Genomic DNA, 14791 nt, shown 5'->3' with positions numbered 1-14791 from the left:
TGTCTTTGTTGCAGGCAAACGTACATGTCAAAATTGACCCAGTTAATCAAAGTCTGCGTACATGGAGTCGGGGGCGTTGCTTTGTGATCCTCTACTTTTCTTTCAGCAGCCAGAGATCCTTCCCTCTCCTCAGATCCACACCACTGCTAACTCGGTGAAGTGTTTTTGTGTCACCCAAACTGACACATACAGTAGGAGGGAAATACAGTGTTGTGATGTCGCAATTGTGTCAGATGATGAAACCCTATTAGAAAGAGGTAATCATATTTAGCCATTATACAGATATCTGCTTTGTCTAATACTAATGCTGAAAATTACACTGTTGTACAGTGAATTCGTAGTGGCCAGAGCATTACCATCTCCTAATGGAGTTGATTTTACATCTGTCTTGTGTGTGTGAAAGCCAGCTAATTGCAGGCACTCCTTACAACACAGAGCCAGTGATGCTCTGCCAGTTTATAGGACGGCTGTATGGATATCCACAGAGCTTTATCCTCTTTTCGCACGAGGACATAAACCCCCTTGATGTAAATTATACCAACTTTGGTTTGGTTCAGATAGCATTACATCTCATTAAGATGTCAGCTTTTCAAGACTCGCAAGACTTGCAAGCGCTAAGGCATTTTGCAATTGCAACACAAAAAAAAAACTCAGCCTTGAAACAAGCACAATGTTTCAAAATGATCGCTTCCTTCTGACCTCGTTTTGCAGTGCTGGACAGCACTGGCTGGATTGGCCTGTTTGCTGCTGTATCTGCTCCTTGGGTTGATTGATGCACCGAGGGACTCACACAGCTGCAAAGGAGACAGTAAACCATAGGAGGGAACAAAGACTAGTGGGCCACACGGGGTGCAGCAATTAAGCTGTTTTCTTGTTGTTAATTAAAAGCAAATTAGAGACTGCGACAGGAGTTGCTGTCTAGCCTTAATTGCTGGCAGCATGTATGCCCAGTCACACCTGTTGTTGCATCTTCACTCACACATCTTAATGTTTTGGGTTTTTTTGGTTCCTGCTTTAGGGACGGAGAGGAAAGGCAGGGGAGCCTGGACCCAGAGGCCTGCCTGTAAGTGACAGAGACACACACAAACACACGCATATTTGTATTTTTATTTTTGATTCAAGGCAAAGAGATGGAATGCTTCAAAATCTGCAGTACAACTATATAAAAACAACTTTGTGCATCTATCTCACCATAATGAATAATAACTTAATGTACATGTCTGCACTGACTTTATTTGAGCTCCCCTGAGACTATGAATGTCTTTTTTATTTGACACCTGGCTAAAATTGGACAAAAGAAAAAAAAATGGACCCTGTATTGATCTCTTAAGATCGTCTCCCATTCTCCCAAACTGCTGCAAGCAGGCTATATTATTAGCACAAAACCACAAGGGGTATATTAAGGTAGCACTTAAGAATGCTTGTATTGATGAGTACGACAAGTCTGCCTGTAAGGCCCGTTGACTCCTTGAATTATGGTCTTTTCCTCAGGCGTCCAAACCCAATCCCAGACACTGTTTGTGTGTTTGTGTAGTGACCCACACACTAAAGGGCACAAACACCATGATGCGTTAAAGGAGACAGCTTGTCAGACTCTTAACTGCTCTGATGTCAGGACAAACAGGAGTGTTTAGGCATCATGTAGCTCCAGTGCTTTGGGTGTCCAATTATTTTCATGCACTGTTGCCCTGATTACACCCTTGATCAGTACATAGGGTTTGTCTTATTTTATTTCATCCAGATATCCAGAAAGATTCCGTCGTACTTCTGTCACCGTTATGCTCAATAGGTTCAATTATCTTTAGTATAATTGAGCTACTCACTGTTAAACCTCTCCCACGTGATTTTAAGAATCCCCTGCCTCCTTAATAACTCCTAAAGTTGTAGGACACAAAATTGTAAGGACAAAAGAAAGACAGGATGGAAGGTATGACATTTGTAAATGGCAGTGTCCTGATGATACCCTTCACATGTGCCAGCTTTGCCTCCATCCCCTGGTATTGGCATTTATGAGTCACCTGTTTTGCTGAGATGGATCTCAGGGGCAAAATCATCTATTCAAAACACACCAGGGCATCACTCTCTTGTCCACTGGCAGCAGGACAGGGCTCGCAGTTGAGGTGGCAGCGGTTATTTTTCAAAGTCAAATTAGCATTGTGCGACAACAGGGGGAGTGAAAGGCACACAACAAAGACACACTCAAAGATAATCTATAGACTGCTGGGGGCCAGCCACGTCTTTATGAGAACTTGCATTAGTGCAAAGGTTAGGAAATATAATACAACAGGTCTTTGCCGTAAATATAAATATTTTTCAAGTAAACCTACTGGTTTAAAAAAGGATTAGGAAAGGCTTAAAAAGTGATGCTGAAAAATAAATAACACACAAACAGGAGTGTTTATACAGTTGCCTTTTTGTCCCCCTCTCTGTGTGAAAAGACTATCTCATTGCTTGTAATTGCAGGGTCCCCCAGGAACCTCCCAAGGAGCAAGTGTCAAGGTATCACTCAAAACATTATTCATCACAAAACAAAGTACTGACATATGGCATTTAAAGTAGATTTGAGCTGTCTCCCTGTTTGATAAACCGAACCTGCACTTCCAACAAGGGTGAATTGTCGAGATGACTGAGCAGTGTTCATTGTAGCAGTCATCCAAATAGGTGAGGAGTTTAATCATCTGCACTGTGTTGTCTGTATGAAGATGTACCTTGAGTAACTATTTGTCCACAAGAGGCCAGCTTAGACAAGACACGTGTGTGACCAGACCAATGTCTGTGACTGACATTTTTGCGTTTCTAGTCAGGAGCAGATCTCCCTCATCGGTAAAAATGGCATCTTTCAGTCAATAGAAGCCTATCTACTGTGCAAGTTAAATAGCTGTTCCTGCCCTGCACCTCCTGCAGCGCAGCACAGCGTGACGCAGTGCTCACACTCCAGACAGACAGATGGCCATTATGTACAGTGCTTTTGCAAAAAGGGTCTGCAATCATTTTCATGAAGCCCAGGGGTGCTGTAGCTCACCAGAGGCACATGAGATATGCGGTGTAAAAAACTCTCCAACATGGACCTCTACCAGGCCCCCCCACTGTCTCTGTTGCTACCTGCTTCCTTCACAAACCCAACATCCCACCCTCGGCCCCCACCAACCACCCACCAAGCCTCCAGCGGCCCACTTGTGATCCTGCCGAGAGTGAAAGCTATTGTGTAGTGGACAACCTCTTGACCGCAGCTGTTCATTTGATGTATAGGTGCATCGTTTGCTCGGGTGTCAGCTCAGGCCCCAGAATTCCTCCTGCTCCCTCTGCCCAGAGGAAGGAGAAGTGTCATCTGACCAACCTTGAAAAAGAAAGTTGTCTGTATGAGGACACACTTATCATACCTCAAAACAGATGGAATTGCAGTAGGTATACCTTAGGTGGAGGCACAATGGATGGTGGTTTTATTTGGATGAAAAGTGTAGCATTATCATGTCCTAGTAAGGCAAGCTTAAGAACAAAATGACACACAAACAGAGGTTACCTTGATCACGTTTTCATGAGTTTTCTGTAATTGGCTGCAGAGTTGCAGCTTTATGATCTCACTTGAATTGGTCTCAAATCATAAAATGAAGCTGTAAAACTCAAACCATCACTTGGCAAAAAGATAAAATAGCTCTGAGATTGTTGGTTCAGCATAATTTCTGCAATTGCTGCATCACTTTCAGGTCTTTTGTTAAGTAAATGGCCAAAGGGTTTGAACAGTGTGAAGAAAAAGACACATAAAGGTAATAGTTATTGTATAACACTGTGTGTTGAAGTTTACAAGTATTTGAAAAAGTAAACCTTTAGGCTCCCTGTAACTTACGACATTAAAGTGGATTCAAAATGATGAAAGGTAGAGTAACACCTCCAGGTGACAAAGCCTGCAGGAGACCAAAGCCAGCCACTTAAGATTAGATTAAACGTTGCATTTGATTAAAGAACATGATTAAAGAAACATTGTTTCAGTGCTCTAATGCTTACATTAAATGTGCATGCCAGCCATGCCCTTGCCATAAATCAGTCATGCCCTTGCATTACAGATACATCTTTGCTTTGCCTTTTATAAATTCATGCTTACTGTGGATGACAAGAAAACTCTCTTGTCCCAGAGAATCAGTTCACTTTTGAGTCTGCAAAATGACACGAGCATTGTCACACATTTAATGTCATTTACACAATCCGACATGATGATGAAAAGTGAGAGAAGCTAAACCGTCACACCTCAGAGAGGAACGGAAAGGAACAATTTCCATGAGCAGAAATAATTGAGCAGCATCAGGGATTTTCCCTACTTCTCAGTGGCCGTCCTTGTGCATTTTTTAGCTTGGACAAAACAGACGCAAGTTAGACTAAACTGCAGCTTGTGGAACATCTGTGTGAGAGGAGCCCCCTCTCACTCACTCAGCAGAGTGTGAATGTTTAAAAGTGAAAAAAAAAGGTCTGCGCAGTGCATAATGTGCCGGGAAGACGGCGTTCTCATGAATCACATCTCCATAACTGTATCTCCCACTGACAGTCTCAAACAGGCTCTGACAGAACACTGCAGATATTGATGGTGAGACGGAGAGGGATGGAGACAGGCTTAATTGCAGTTTGATGACTCGAGGCGCCTCAAAGTCAACATCCCCCACAGACTATCACAGGTGGACCAGTTCCCTGTCCTACACGCTCTGGGCTTTCTCGTTGTGTAAATACAGTGATAATCTGGATAAATACTGTCCGTGCAGCAGTTAATCTCATTTGAAAGGTTTATTAACTTGTTACACACCCCTCTGCCAATAAATTGACTTTGAATGATCTCCCATAGAGATCTAACAATGATAAAGACAGAAATATTTTGCCATTAGTCAATGCCAGAATACAGTGCGTGACATCTTGGGCTAACACTAACTTTCCATCAAACGTGATTTACATTACATGTCAGTCATAACTCAAACTGCAAACTGCCTCAACAATGGGTGACTATTTTCTGTGTACAGTATAGGATTTGGTTCACAGTTACTGTGAGGCAAATACAGTTCAGATACTGTATCGTAAGTGGGCTTTGGCTGATGATGAAGCACGAAAACAACAATGTAGCTGGTGTAGATTAAAGTAGATTAAAGCTGTACAGAATTGAATTAGTACTCAAAGTCAATTTTGCCACTAGTCCGTCCTCTCTGCCTAAAATATTAATAGGACAATGCAACCGTTCATACATGGCATCAGTTGACTGACTTAATGACAGCTCATAATTTGGATGAGGAAACAGTGACTGTATCTCATTAAAAGATCGGTATCACAGAGGCTGCCGTTAGCGAGTTGATGGGACGGGGGAGGGGCCCAAAACTGAATGATAATTATTGTCTGTTAGAGTCCAGGCACCGCTGAGAAGTGTGAAAATAAGCTGCAACCTTTCTCTGATGTCTCTCTGTCTTCTCAGATTGCTAAACAGATGCTCCATAATGTCTCAGCACAGATTACCTGAAGCCTTATGTACAAAACAACAAAAATCTTTGATGAACAACCCATTTTTGTGTGGGTGTGTGTCTCTGTGTGTTACTGTTTGGAAAAGAAAAAAATATATCACAACAGGGAGCTTTATTAAGCATGTCAGGAGATGTGACATGGTTTTCTCCTATTCCAGATGCATTTGGTTAATTATTTACCACATTTCTACTATGTAGCTAAAATCTTAGCTGGTAAAAAGAAAGTGGGAAATGACTCCCCGGCGTATATATATATCATAAATCCTTTTAACTATCCATTCACTGTGTGTCTTGACCACAGTGCAAGTACATTTGTTTTACAGTCATGTTTACTTCTTTACCTCTCCATAGAACTGACAGGAAGAAATCCTATTAAAAATACTCTGACGATCACCAGTAGTCATAAAGTGCCATCTATTGGCAGACAGGGGAATGATTGGAAACATGCTGCAATGCAACACGAGCATGACTTTTTCAGTATCCTGTTAGACTTAAAACACCATGCTTGTATGTAATTATACAAATAAAAATTCTGATGAGAGACAGTATTGTGTGTTTTTTTCTGATTACATATTCACAACAACTAACTTTCACCTTCTGAGCTTTCTGTTATTTTGCCCTGTCTTTGCTGTCAGTCACTGTCGATGATCTACTCTGTTCACATGCAGGGGGAGATGGTTGAGTCTGGAGTCCCAGTGGAAAAAGGGGAGAAAGGAGAAAGAGGAGACCCCGTATGTATTTTCCTGCAGTGACATTTACAATGCTATTGTGTTACAGAGTCATTAACCAAGGCCTCCTCCCACAGGGTCAGCCAGGTTCAGAGGGGACCAGCGGGATGAAAGGACAAAAAGTAAGTCACATCAATGTCAAGTGTCATTCATGATGATTCCCTCTGTGCTCCGTGAGCCTGTGTGTGTGTGTGTGTGTGTGTGTGTGTGTGTGTGTGTGTGTGGGGGGGGGGGGGGGGTGTGTGTGTGGGTGGGTGGATATGAGCTGTGGAAAGCAGAGAGAAAGAGAGGTGGTGGAGGTAAGATAGTTCAAGCAATATAATCGGTATGATTTCCCAGAATTCAAAGGCTAAACCTTTTGAGTCAGTTATCTTCTTCAAGTGTGTTTACCCTCCAAGGGTCTTTGAAATCATATTACATCAAATAATGAATCTGCAGGTGATTATTTCTTGGTTTTTACAGTTGCTACTGTTTGTATCCTTTGCTCCTCTAAGCATGCTTTTAATCATTGTCTTGCTGATGACAGTTTCTGGCTGCGTGAGAGTGTGTTTTCACCTTTTTGTGGCTGTAGACAAATTACAAGTACATATAATTTTATAATTTCTGTGAATTTTATTCATTTGCCACCATATTTGGTTCACAACAAATAGGTAAATGCTGTCTGAATTCTTGTAGGCATTGCCTATTTGGCATAAATTGGCAACATTCTTGTATGCACGCTGCAGTTTCAACCAAATTCAGATGAAAGGTGCATATATCATCTCCGAGCAACCCTTATGAAATTTAATGGGATTTCACAGCAAGGTAATACATTCAAATGGCCTCAACATATAATTATGCATTATTCACAAATCATCCAAAGATAGAAAAAGTCTCTTAAAAGCTAGTGAGACTGCATTTGGGCACAGTTGTGCTTCGAGCTGAATGGTTATGTCTGGGATCATTCATATGTTTAACATGGTAAACATTATACCAGATGATGATGAAAAGCAATCGCATCGTCAAAGTGTTTACTATTCATCCTGAGGGACAAATGAACGTATGACCCAAATTACATGGCAATCCATCCAGTAGTTGTTGGGACATTTCACTAAAATGTCAACCACGTGGTGCCGCTAGAGGAAAAGTCAGGTGATCACCAATTCAGTAGGATTCATTCTCTGGGAACCATGACTGTATAAAATCCCATGGCAATGCTTTAAACTATTTTCATCTAAACCAAACTGAGGGACTGACCGACATTGCCATCACTAGAGCATGGCTAAAAACCTTTACCTGATGATGGCAAGTTAGCCAAACATGTTTAAATAAATAAGACAAGGATATTGGAGATGAATTGTGCGACTTGTTTAATTAAGCCCATATGTTCCCAGGATTTAGGTATTCTCTAAAAATCAGCACGATTGTTTTCCATCATGTGTGTTTTGATCCAGATCCAACTGGGGATGAAAAACGCCCTAAACCTTTTCTGTTATTAAAATGACAAATTTAGAGAATTGTGTATGCTTGGCAAGGTACCCCATGAGTGCTCCGAGGGCTTTTTAGTTTTTTTTTGTTGTTGTTTATAGGGCTGTATAAAGATGTTGTGCTGGGTTTCCTTGTTTTATTAAAATCAAGTTATAGCTTGTAAATTACACACATTAAAAAGCGGTATACAAGGTGTATATATATATGTAAGCCATAAGTATGGCAACATTCTATGTGATGCACTTGAAATGCACACCACTGCAGAATGTTTTTAACAAGAATGCTTTAATGTTTTCTTTGCACTCCTCTCATGGCTCTTCTCACATTACTTGAGTTAGACTGAATTTTCTCTGGTTATGTTATTGCCTCCTTTATTGTTGCTCGAAAACCTATTGATGTAGCTGTTTGAGGTCACCTTGCTTTCAGAAATAGTTTCTCTTGTGCATTTTTATCCTTTGTCTTTGTTTCTTTTTTTCTAGTTTTCCCTTTTTTTGTCGCTGTACATTCTGTCTATCAGTCTGTACTGATTGGTATTTTGTTTCTGTTGTATTTTCAGGGTGACGTCGGCCCTCCTGGTCCCCCTGGTCCTGTAAGTACAATACAGTGATGAAAGCCCACCTTACACAATATCATTCATTGCCAATTATTATGAGATTTGATCAGTATTTTATCTAAAGGGACCACACCATGTTGGATGAGTAACAACAAATGATTATAATATCGGTGCTTTGTTCACTGCGGCCAACCTGAAAAAAAGAAAATGTCAGTGTTTTGTGCATCAGTATGCTGTTCACATCCTACTATGAAAAAATTTGGAACCATGGAGAAACAGGCAAAAGCAGTGTTTCCTTTTGCTGTCACACCACCAACATGGTGGCATGTCATCTTGTAACCAGTATCCATTCTTTGACAACCTTGCAGATGTGTTCATATAGTTTCATTACAAAGTCGATCAGAGTTGATAAAGGGCATGAAACATAGGCAGTTGAAATGCGTTGTGTTGGATTTATCCGAGAAAGAGCTTCCTCGTTTTTTCCAGGAAATGAACTGTATTTGGCAGCAAGCTCCCAATGAGTCATTTTTGAGTATTGTACACAGAAGAGAATTATGCTCAAAATAGCTTGCACTGGCATTGGAAGCTGTGAACTGTGTATCTAGTATCAAATTAACACATTTGCCATCACCCACTGGCGCCGTAATTGTTTGATTGGAACAAAAAACAACTTGCAAATTAATAGAGGCCATGCACCACATGACGTGTTTATAATGTTCATAATTGTAAATTAAGGAAACATTTTGTCGGAAGACACTAGTGCTGCCTTCAGTGGAGAAGCAGATTAAAAAAACGAGAAACCCTGATGTCATGGTGGTTGTCTGATGTACGCTGAAGGTGACACGGAGTAGGTGGCGCTGGGATGATAGAATGTATTGCTTAGAGTCAAAAACACACTGTGACAAATCAGTTAAAGATCTGCGAGGGGGCAGTACTGACTACAAAGACATGCAGCATCTATGAGATCCCTATTTGAAAAAAAAAGAGAAATTAAACTATATAAAGTGTGAAAGGAAAACATGTTGGAGCCCACTTGTCACAGTGTGAAGGGGGGTTGACATTTAGATGACTCCTAATGGGTTTTGTTCTAAAGATCTGTTGCCTATTGAGCCTCTGAAGGCTTCACACATGAACTTGGTGACAAACTTTGATGGCTTTCATTCTCATTCTCATTCACATTGCTTGTTAGCAGGTGATTCATATGGAAATTAGACAACTTAATTATATAGCGAACAAATATCACTCCCTTTCCACTGGTTTCACTGGTTTGTGTCTAACCAACAAAAAGCCAACTCCCTTAATAAGAATAGATATCAGCGTAGGCGGTTTTAATGGCTGTTCAAAACACTGAAGTCTTGCATTGCAATTCTTTTTGAATAGGTGTCTCCTTTGTCTATATTTCATTTCAACTTCGGGCAGAAGATAAAGAAATGTTCTGTCAAAACTGAAATACTCAGTTGTGTTCATTGTTGTGTAGTGAGGTGTGGGCCACCCAGAATATAGGATATGTATACTATAGCACACAGCATAGGGGAAAGCATTAGTCATTTGATAAATGAGGCTGTTTGAATATTTAGTACCAGTCTCTGTCCGTGCTCTCTGCTTTCCCATGGCAGATAATTTTGGCAGTTAAGCATTGATTTCCCTTACACAGCAGAAGCAAGGGTTCAGATCATTACCCTCCCTTCATAAACCTTCTTGTGCCTCTGTTTATTAGTGACAGGGGGGAGCAGTGGGCTTACAGGCATGCACGGCCATCACTTCCCCCACTGCCCTTAAAGTGGCAAAACAGTCTGAGACGGTCCTGCTTTTATTGCTGCCAGTACTGCTTTAACTTTACAATCTATTAAACTGAATATGTTATTCCAAGGTATGTTGTGGGAGAAGGTTCTATGCAGTAATTCTCTCCTCTAGAGAAAAATTCATTCAGAAATTTCTGATCCGGTCACAGACTGACTGCTTCTGTGGCAGCTGCTCTGGTGAGTGACTGCAGGTTGAAGGTTGACTGATTATGCAGGCACTGCACTGGGACAGTAGGGAATTCAGTACCTTACCGAAGGTTACTTTGACTATTGTTACTGAAGGAGGGGAGAGCAATTAATGTCAAGTTTATTTTGTACTGTATAGCCCTTAATCACAGTAACATGCTCAAAGGGCGCACAGGCACACATTAGTCAGGAAACAAGGACACCTATACAGGCGGACAAAGAAAAACAAACACACTTAAATGGGGGGAAAAAACAAGGGAAGAAACCAGTGGCACTGATCTCAATACAAGCCACTTTCCTGCCAAATAATCCATTCCTTCTAATATACCCAAATCGTCCCCCACCTGGAGATGGCTTTCAGATCCAAGATTGCTTCTATGGTCTTTTGCTTCTTTCATTGTTATGTAAACCACCCAAGAATGATCTGGTTATAACTGCATACAGCGGTGAAACATGTGGTTAACACAGTACAAAGGGCCTGAGGACATTCAGATGTAATGAGAATCTGATGATTATAGATAGATAATTAGCATTGCTCCCTAGATTGCTTTACTCAGTTCTTAATCCACTGGGCCTTTAAAATTGGCCTCACTTTTACTGTAAATCTTTTGTGCCGTTTACATCAACATTTTATTGTGCGTCTCATGTCCAGATTGTATCTCAATGTGCGAACCTGCTATATGTCTCAAGTGTCGGCCATGAAATGTTCCACCCCTCTCTTTATTTTTGAAGTGGTGAAAAAAGCCATTAGGCAACTGGAATGCTGAACACAAGTTTCTGTAAATTTGTGGATTAAAAAAGCATTTGCATTTACACTTGTGCGCAGTGTGGTCACTTGTGTCAATAGTATAGCCATTGAATAATTCCATGTGCCCTGGGTGTATTTCCCCCTGTGTTTTTTTTTTTGGTCAAGATTGTATTCTGATCCGCAATCATGTATATTAATTCCAGGTCTAAATCAAGTCTTTGATTTTATGTGTAACATACACAGGGAATGATATGAGGATCAAGTAGCTTTGTAGAAACACTGCAAAGAATAATCTGATGATGCTTTAATTTAATGGGATTTAATTTGGAAATTTCTTCTCTTCAGTTGTAGTAGTTCCGGGAATCAGTCCACCTTAACTGGTTGGTCTTGACCTTTCCACTTACATTTCTTTTCATTTAGTTGTAGAAGGCTCTGCCCAGCCGCTCTGTCACCTCACTTCTAAGCTTTACTTAAGAAATATAGAAACATTAAATCTAGATAGTGATTTATTTTTTCCACTTATACTGAGGATCAGATTGCTATCAAGAGATTCATGTTGGGCACACATTTGTGGATCAAGAAGTTGTTACTTCTATATTCCCGTTCTAAACAATCAGCTCAGGAGAATTTTTTAAGATTCTTACTTGCAGTAATTGCAAGATCAGTAGAGAGTTCAGAGAACACTGTGTCTTTTTCATTACTTCTAGGTGATGACAGCTCACGGATTAAGACAGCTCTCTGGAACTGTAAGCAACTGTTTATATCATAAAATCTGAAATGTTTAGTTATGATATGTTATTTTCTGTGGTTCCGCTTCAAATTGTACACTTCAGTCTGATTTTATAGTAGTCTGTTTTCTCTTGTGTTTGAGGATGAAATGAAGGAGAGGACCCTAAAGGCAGAAAAGGGAGATCAGGTAACTATTTCCCTCGTTATGATTTCTCAGTAAAGACAATTTAACCATAGGAAACTCAGTATTTGTTTTCAAACATCGCAGCCAACACTTGACACCACAGCGTGAAAAATGTTTCCATTTCTTATGTAACATCAACAAAAACCGAGTTGACATTTGGTTCGCAAAGAACAATTGAACATCACCTGCTGTTCAGAGCTGGAAGTTGTCTGCAGAGGTGGCGCACAGAATAAATTGTTGTACAATTATTGTTTGGACCTCAAAACAGCAGCTGCATCTACTTGAGGCAAGCAGATTACAAAGGCCACTGATGCAGCTAAATCAAGAATCAAAAGCAGCTAAATGAAAAAGAGAAACACATTATATACGTAGAGATATAAGAATCTACTGAGGATGAACTACTGAATAATGGCAATCGTCAAAGTCAAACACTCGGCATAAAATTATGACACGTGTAAGTGGTATGAAGGCATGAGCAAAAATGTTATATATGGTATCTCAGGTGTAGACTTTATTTGAAAAAGTTGCTTCTTTGATTATGTTCACATTTTGAGAACAAAGGAGTAAACTTGGTGAAGGAAATACTCCATATTCTTAACCTTCACACAGTGTGAAAGCTAACTTCATGAGGGTCCTTGAGGACATTTTTAAAAAAAACCTTACTGCTGTCAGCAAGAGGAATGACTTACTTGACTATTCTTTATGCACGTTTTGAGAAATGGTTGTCTATCTCCTTTACTCTCTACAGGGGGAGAGAGGAGCTCAAGGACCGCAAGGCTTCAAGGTAACTTGTTGAAGACCTAGCACTGGCACTAAAACTTGAGCATTGCTGCCAACAAAATAAAACTCCAAAGTCCCTTATGTCCACTGAGTCCCACTCTGTAAAGCTCTCCACTGTGACTCTCAAATGACCGGTCACAACGGGTCGTGCTGTATAGAGTATACATATTGTGGATCAAAGCCATTTTTATTGTAGCAAAAGTTCTTTCTTTGACATGCAGTAAGTCCTGACAGTGGCCCTACAACATGCCATATCCATTTTGGTGTTCCTGAGCTGACACACCAGAGTAATTTCTCTTCCAGTTACGACTGAAGTTGACCTTCACTCCTTTCTGGTGTCAACTTTAATGCCTCTCCTACGAACCGTCTTTGAGACATTAATGTGTGCAGCAGTTCTACTGTATCTCGAATTCAAAAAGAAAGCGATCACAGTTACAGCGATCAATCGCTTATGTGGATCACAAAGCTTGGGGCAGAATCATTCATATACAAATGCTGTTTAAATAATTTGCTTACAGTGTTTGCAAGTTGTAATATGCATAGGCTTTCTTTTAACTTATTTATATGAGGTTTTGGGACTGCTACAGTGTTTAACGACCGTCCCTGCCTACTCTCCTAGCATAAGTTCACTGTTTGTGAGTGTGTGGGTGCTTGGTGTGCAAACTCGCACACCCATGTGATATTTTTCTCTACTATACTCACATCACCGTGGCTCAGTGAGTTGTGTTGCCCTCCCATTCCTGCTCTGCTGGCGTTTTGGGACTTTTACAGTGCTTAATTATCATCCCCGCTCTCTCTTGCAGCAGGTATGTTACTAGAGTGGAGTGTAATGCTTTCAACCAGACCATTCAGACAGGCCTTGGAGCATGAGAGGGCAATGCTTAAATTTGTATATATAACAAAGCTGTCTGCTTCATTGCTTTATATTCATGTATGAAAATGTCAATTAGACAGTAATCTGCGTGAGAAATAAAGAGAAGAAAAAAATAACACAATTTTTGATACGGGGTACTAAGTGTTATTTCCTAAATACTTATTCCTCAAAAGTATGGAAAATGCCTATTATTCCCCACAAATATTGCATTTTTGACCAGTACAGTGATATTTTGAATTTAAAACTGAGAAATGTGTGAATTTGTGTCTTCATTCACATAAAATCTGAAAAAATAACCTATGAATTCAAATGAGCATGTATTTATTCTAAAGTAATACCAAAATGACTACAAAAGATTTAGAAATGTGTAGTTTTTCAAGATTAATGATTGTACAGTAAATCACACTAAGCTCACTAGCAGGGACGTCACAAGGATTGAAAGACAGTGGGGGCTTAGCCACCAGGGTATGTGTAAGTTGCGCTTGCAAAACCTTTTGCTACTGTATTTGAACTACACTTATGTCAACAACCAGTCATGAAGCCAAGATGTTAAGAAGTAAAAAGCAACAGACATATTCTCTTCTTCCATTTCCTCTCTATTGAACAAAAGTTACTGTAATGTTAACTTTTAAGTCACATCAAAGCTGCGTGGGGGGAATTTACTGTGCTTCTGCTGAGGTCTTCTGTAGGCTGTGACTTAAATGCTATCCATCTGCTCATGCACATGTGTGATAAAGTAATAGCATATCTAAGTCCTTTCTTTATTAGTTGCAGGTTTAAAGAATGCTATTTAATAACACTAATTACTGTTACTGCACTGTAGATTGATTCAATCAGTGTGATTTTGCTCAATAGTTTAGCTTGCATACAAGCATACAATAAATACTTTCTCATGTACGCTCTTGATAAGGATCCCATTTCAATTGGCTACTGTCTGAATTTAATAAGGCAGAAGTATTTATGATTGCTTTTATTTTATTATATTATGTATATCTGTGGGTACACACTTATGTAAAGCCTAGCCTACATTTAGGCAACATTGACATATTTATTTAATTTATTAAGTTGGTCAGAATCAAATATAATATATATATATATATAAGCAAATATAATAAATATCATAAAATAATTTAGTTTAATTGCCTAGATCTGCCAACTAAAGCCTATTGTTAGAAGAAAAAAAACACCACACATTTCTTTAGACCTGTAGACCACTACTGACCTCAGAATCAACTGCCCTGCCAATCTCCT

At 39.9% G+C, this 14791-nt stretch overlaps 1 protein-coding gene across 1 annotated transcript in view; it reads left to right on the top strand.

Moving 5' to 3' along the window:
- Positions 1 to 14791, top strand: part of LOC119917672 (collagen alpha-1(XIX) chain) — a 99122-nt gene that overhangs the window by 50976 nt on the left and 33355 nt on the right. Inside the window, exons 17-24 of the mRNA XM_038738094.1 lie at positions 1019 to 1063; positions 2464 to 2499; positions 6158 to 6220; positions 6295 to 6339; positions 8241 to 8273; positions 11681 to 11719; positions 11845 to 11889; positions 12635 to 12670. Of these exons, the coding sequence (XP_038594022.1) occupies positions 1019 to 1063; positions 2464 to 2499; positions 6158 to 6220; positions 6295 to 6339; positions 8241 to 8273; positions 11681 to 11719; positions 11845 to 11889; positions 12635 to 12670 (342 nt within the window). The remainder of the gene's footprint in view (positions 1 to 1018; positions 1064 to 2463; positions 2500 to 6157; positions 6221 to 6294; positions 6340 to 8240; positions 8274 to 11680; positions 11720 to 11844; positions 11890 to 12634; positions 12671 to 14791) is intronic.

The sequence above is a fragment of the Micropterus salmoides genome, unplaced genomic scaffold (assembly GCF_014851395.1).
Source record: "Micropterus salmoides isolate LMB-PRFRI ecotype aquatic unplaced genomic scaffold, ASM1485139v1 Ms_hic_scaffold_22, whole genome shotgun sequence".
Lineage (NCBI taxonomy): Eukaryota > Metazoa > Chordata > Actinopteri > Centrarchiformes > Centrarchidae > Micropterus > Micropterus salmoides.
This window is presented reverse-complemented; position numbering and strand designations above follow the sequence as displayed.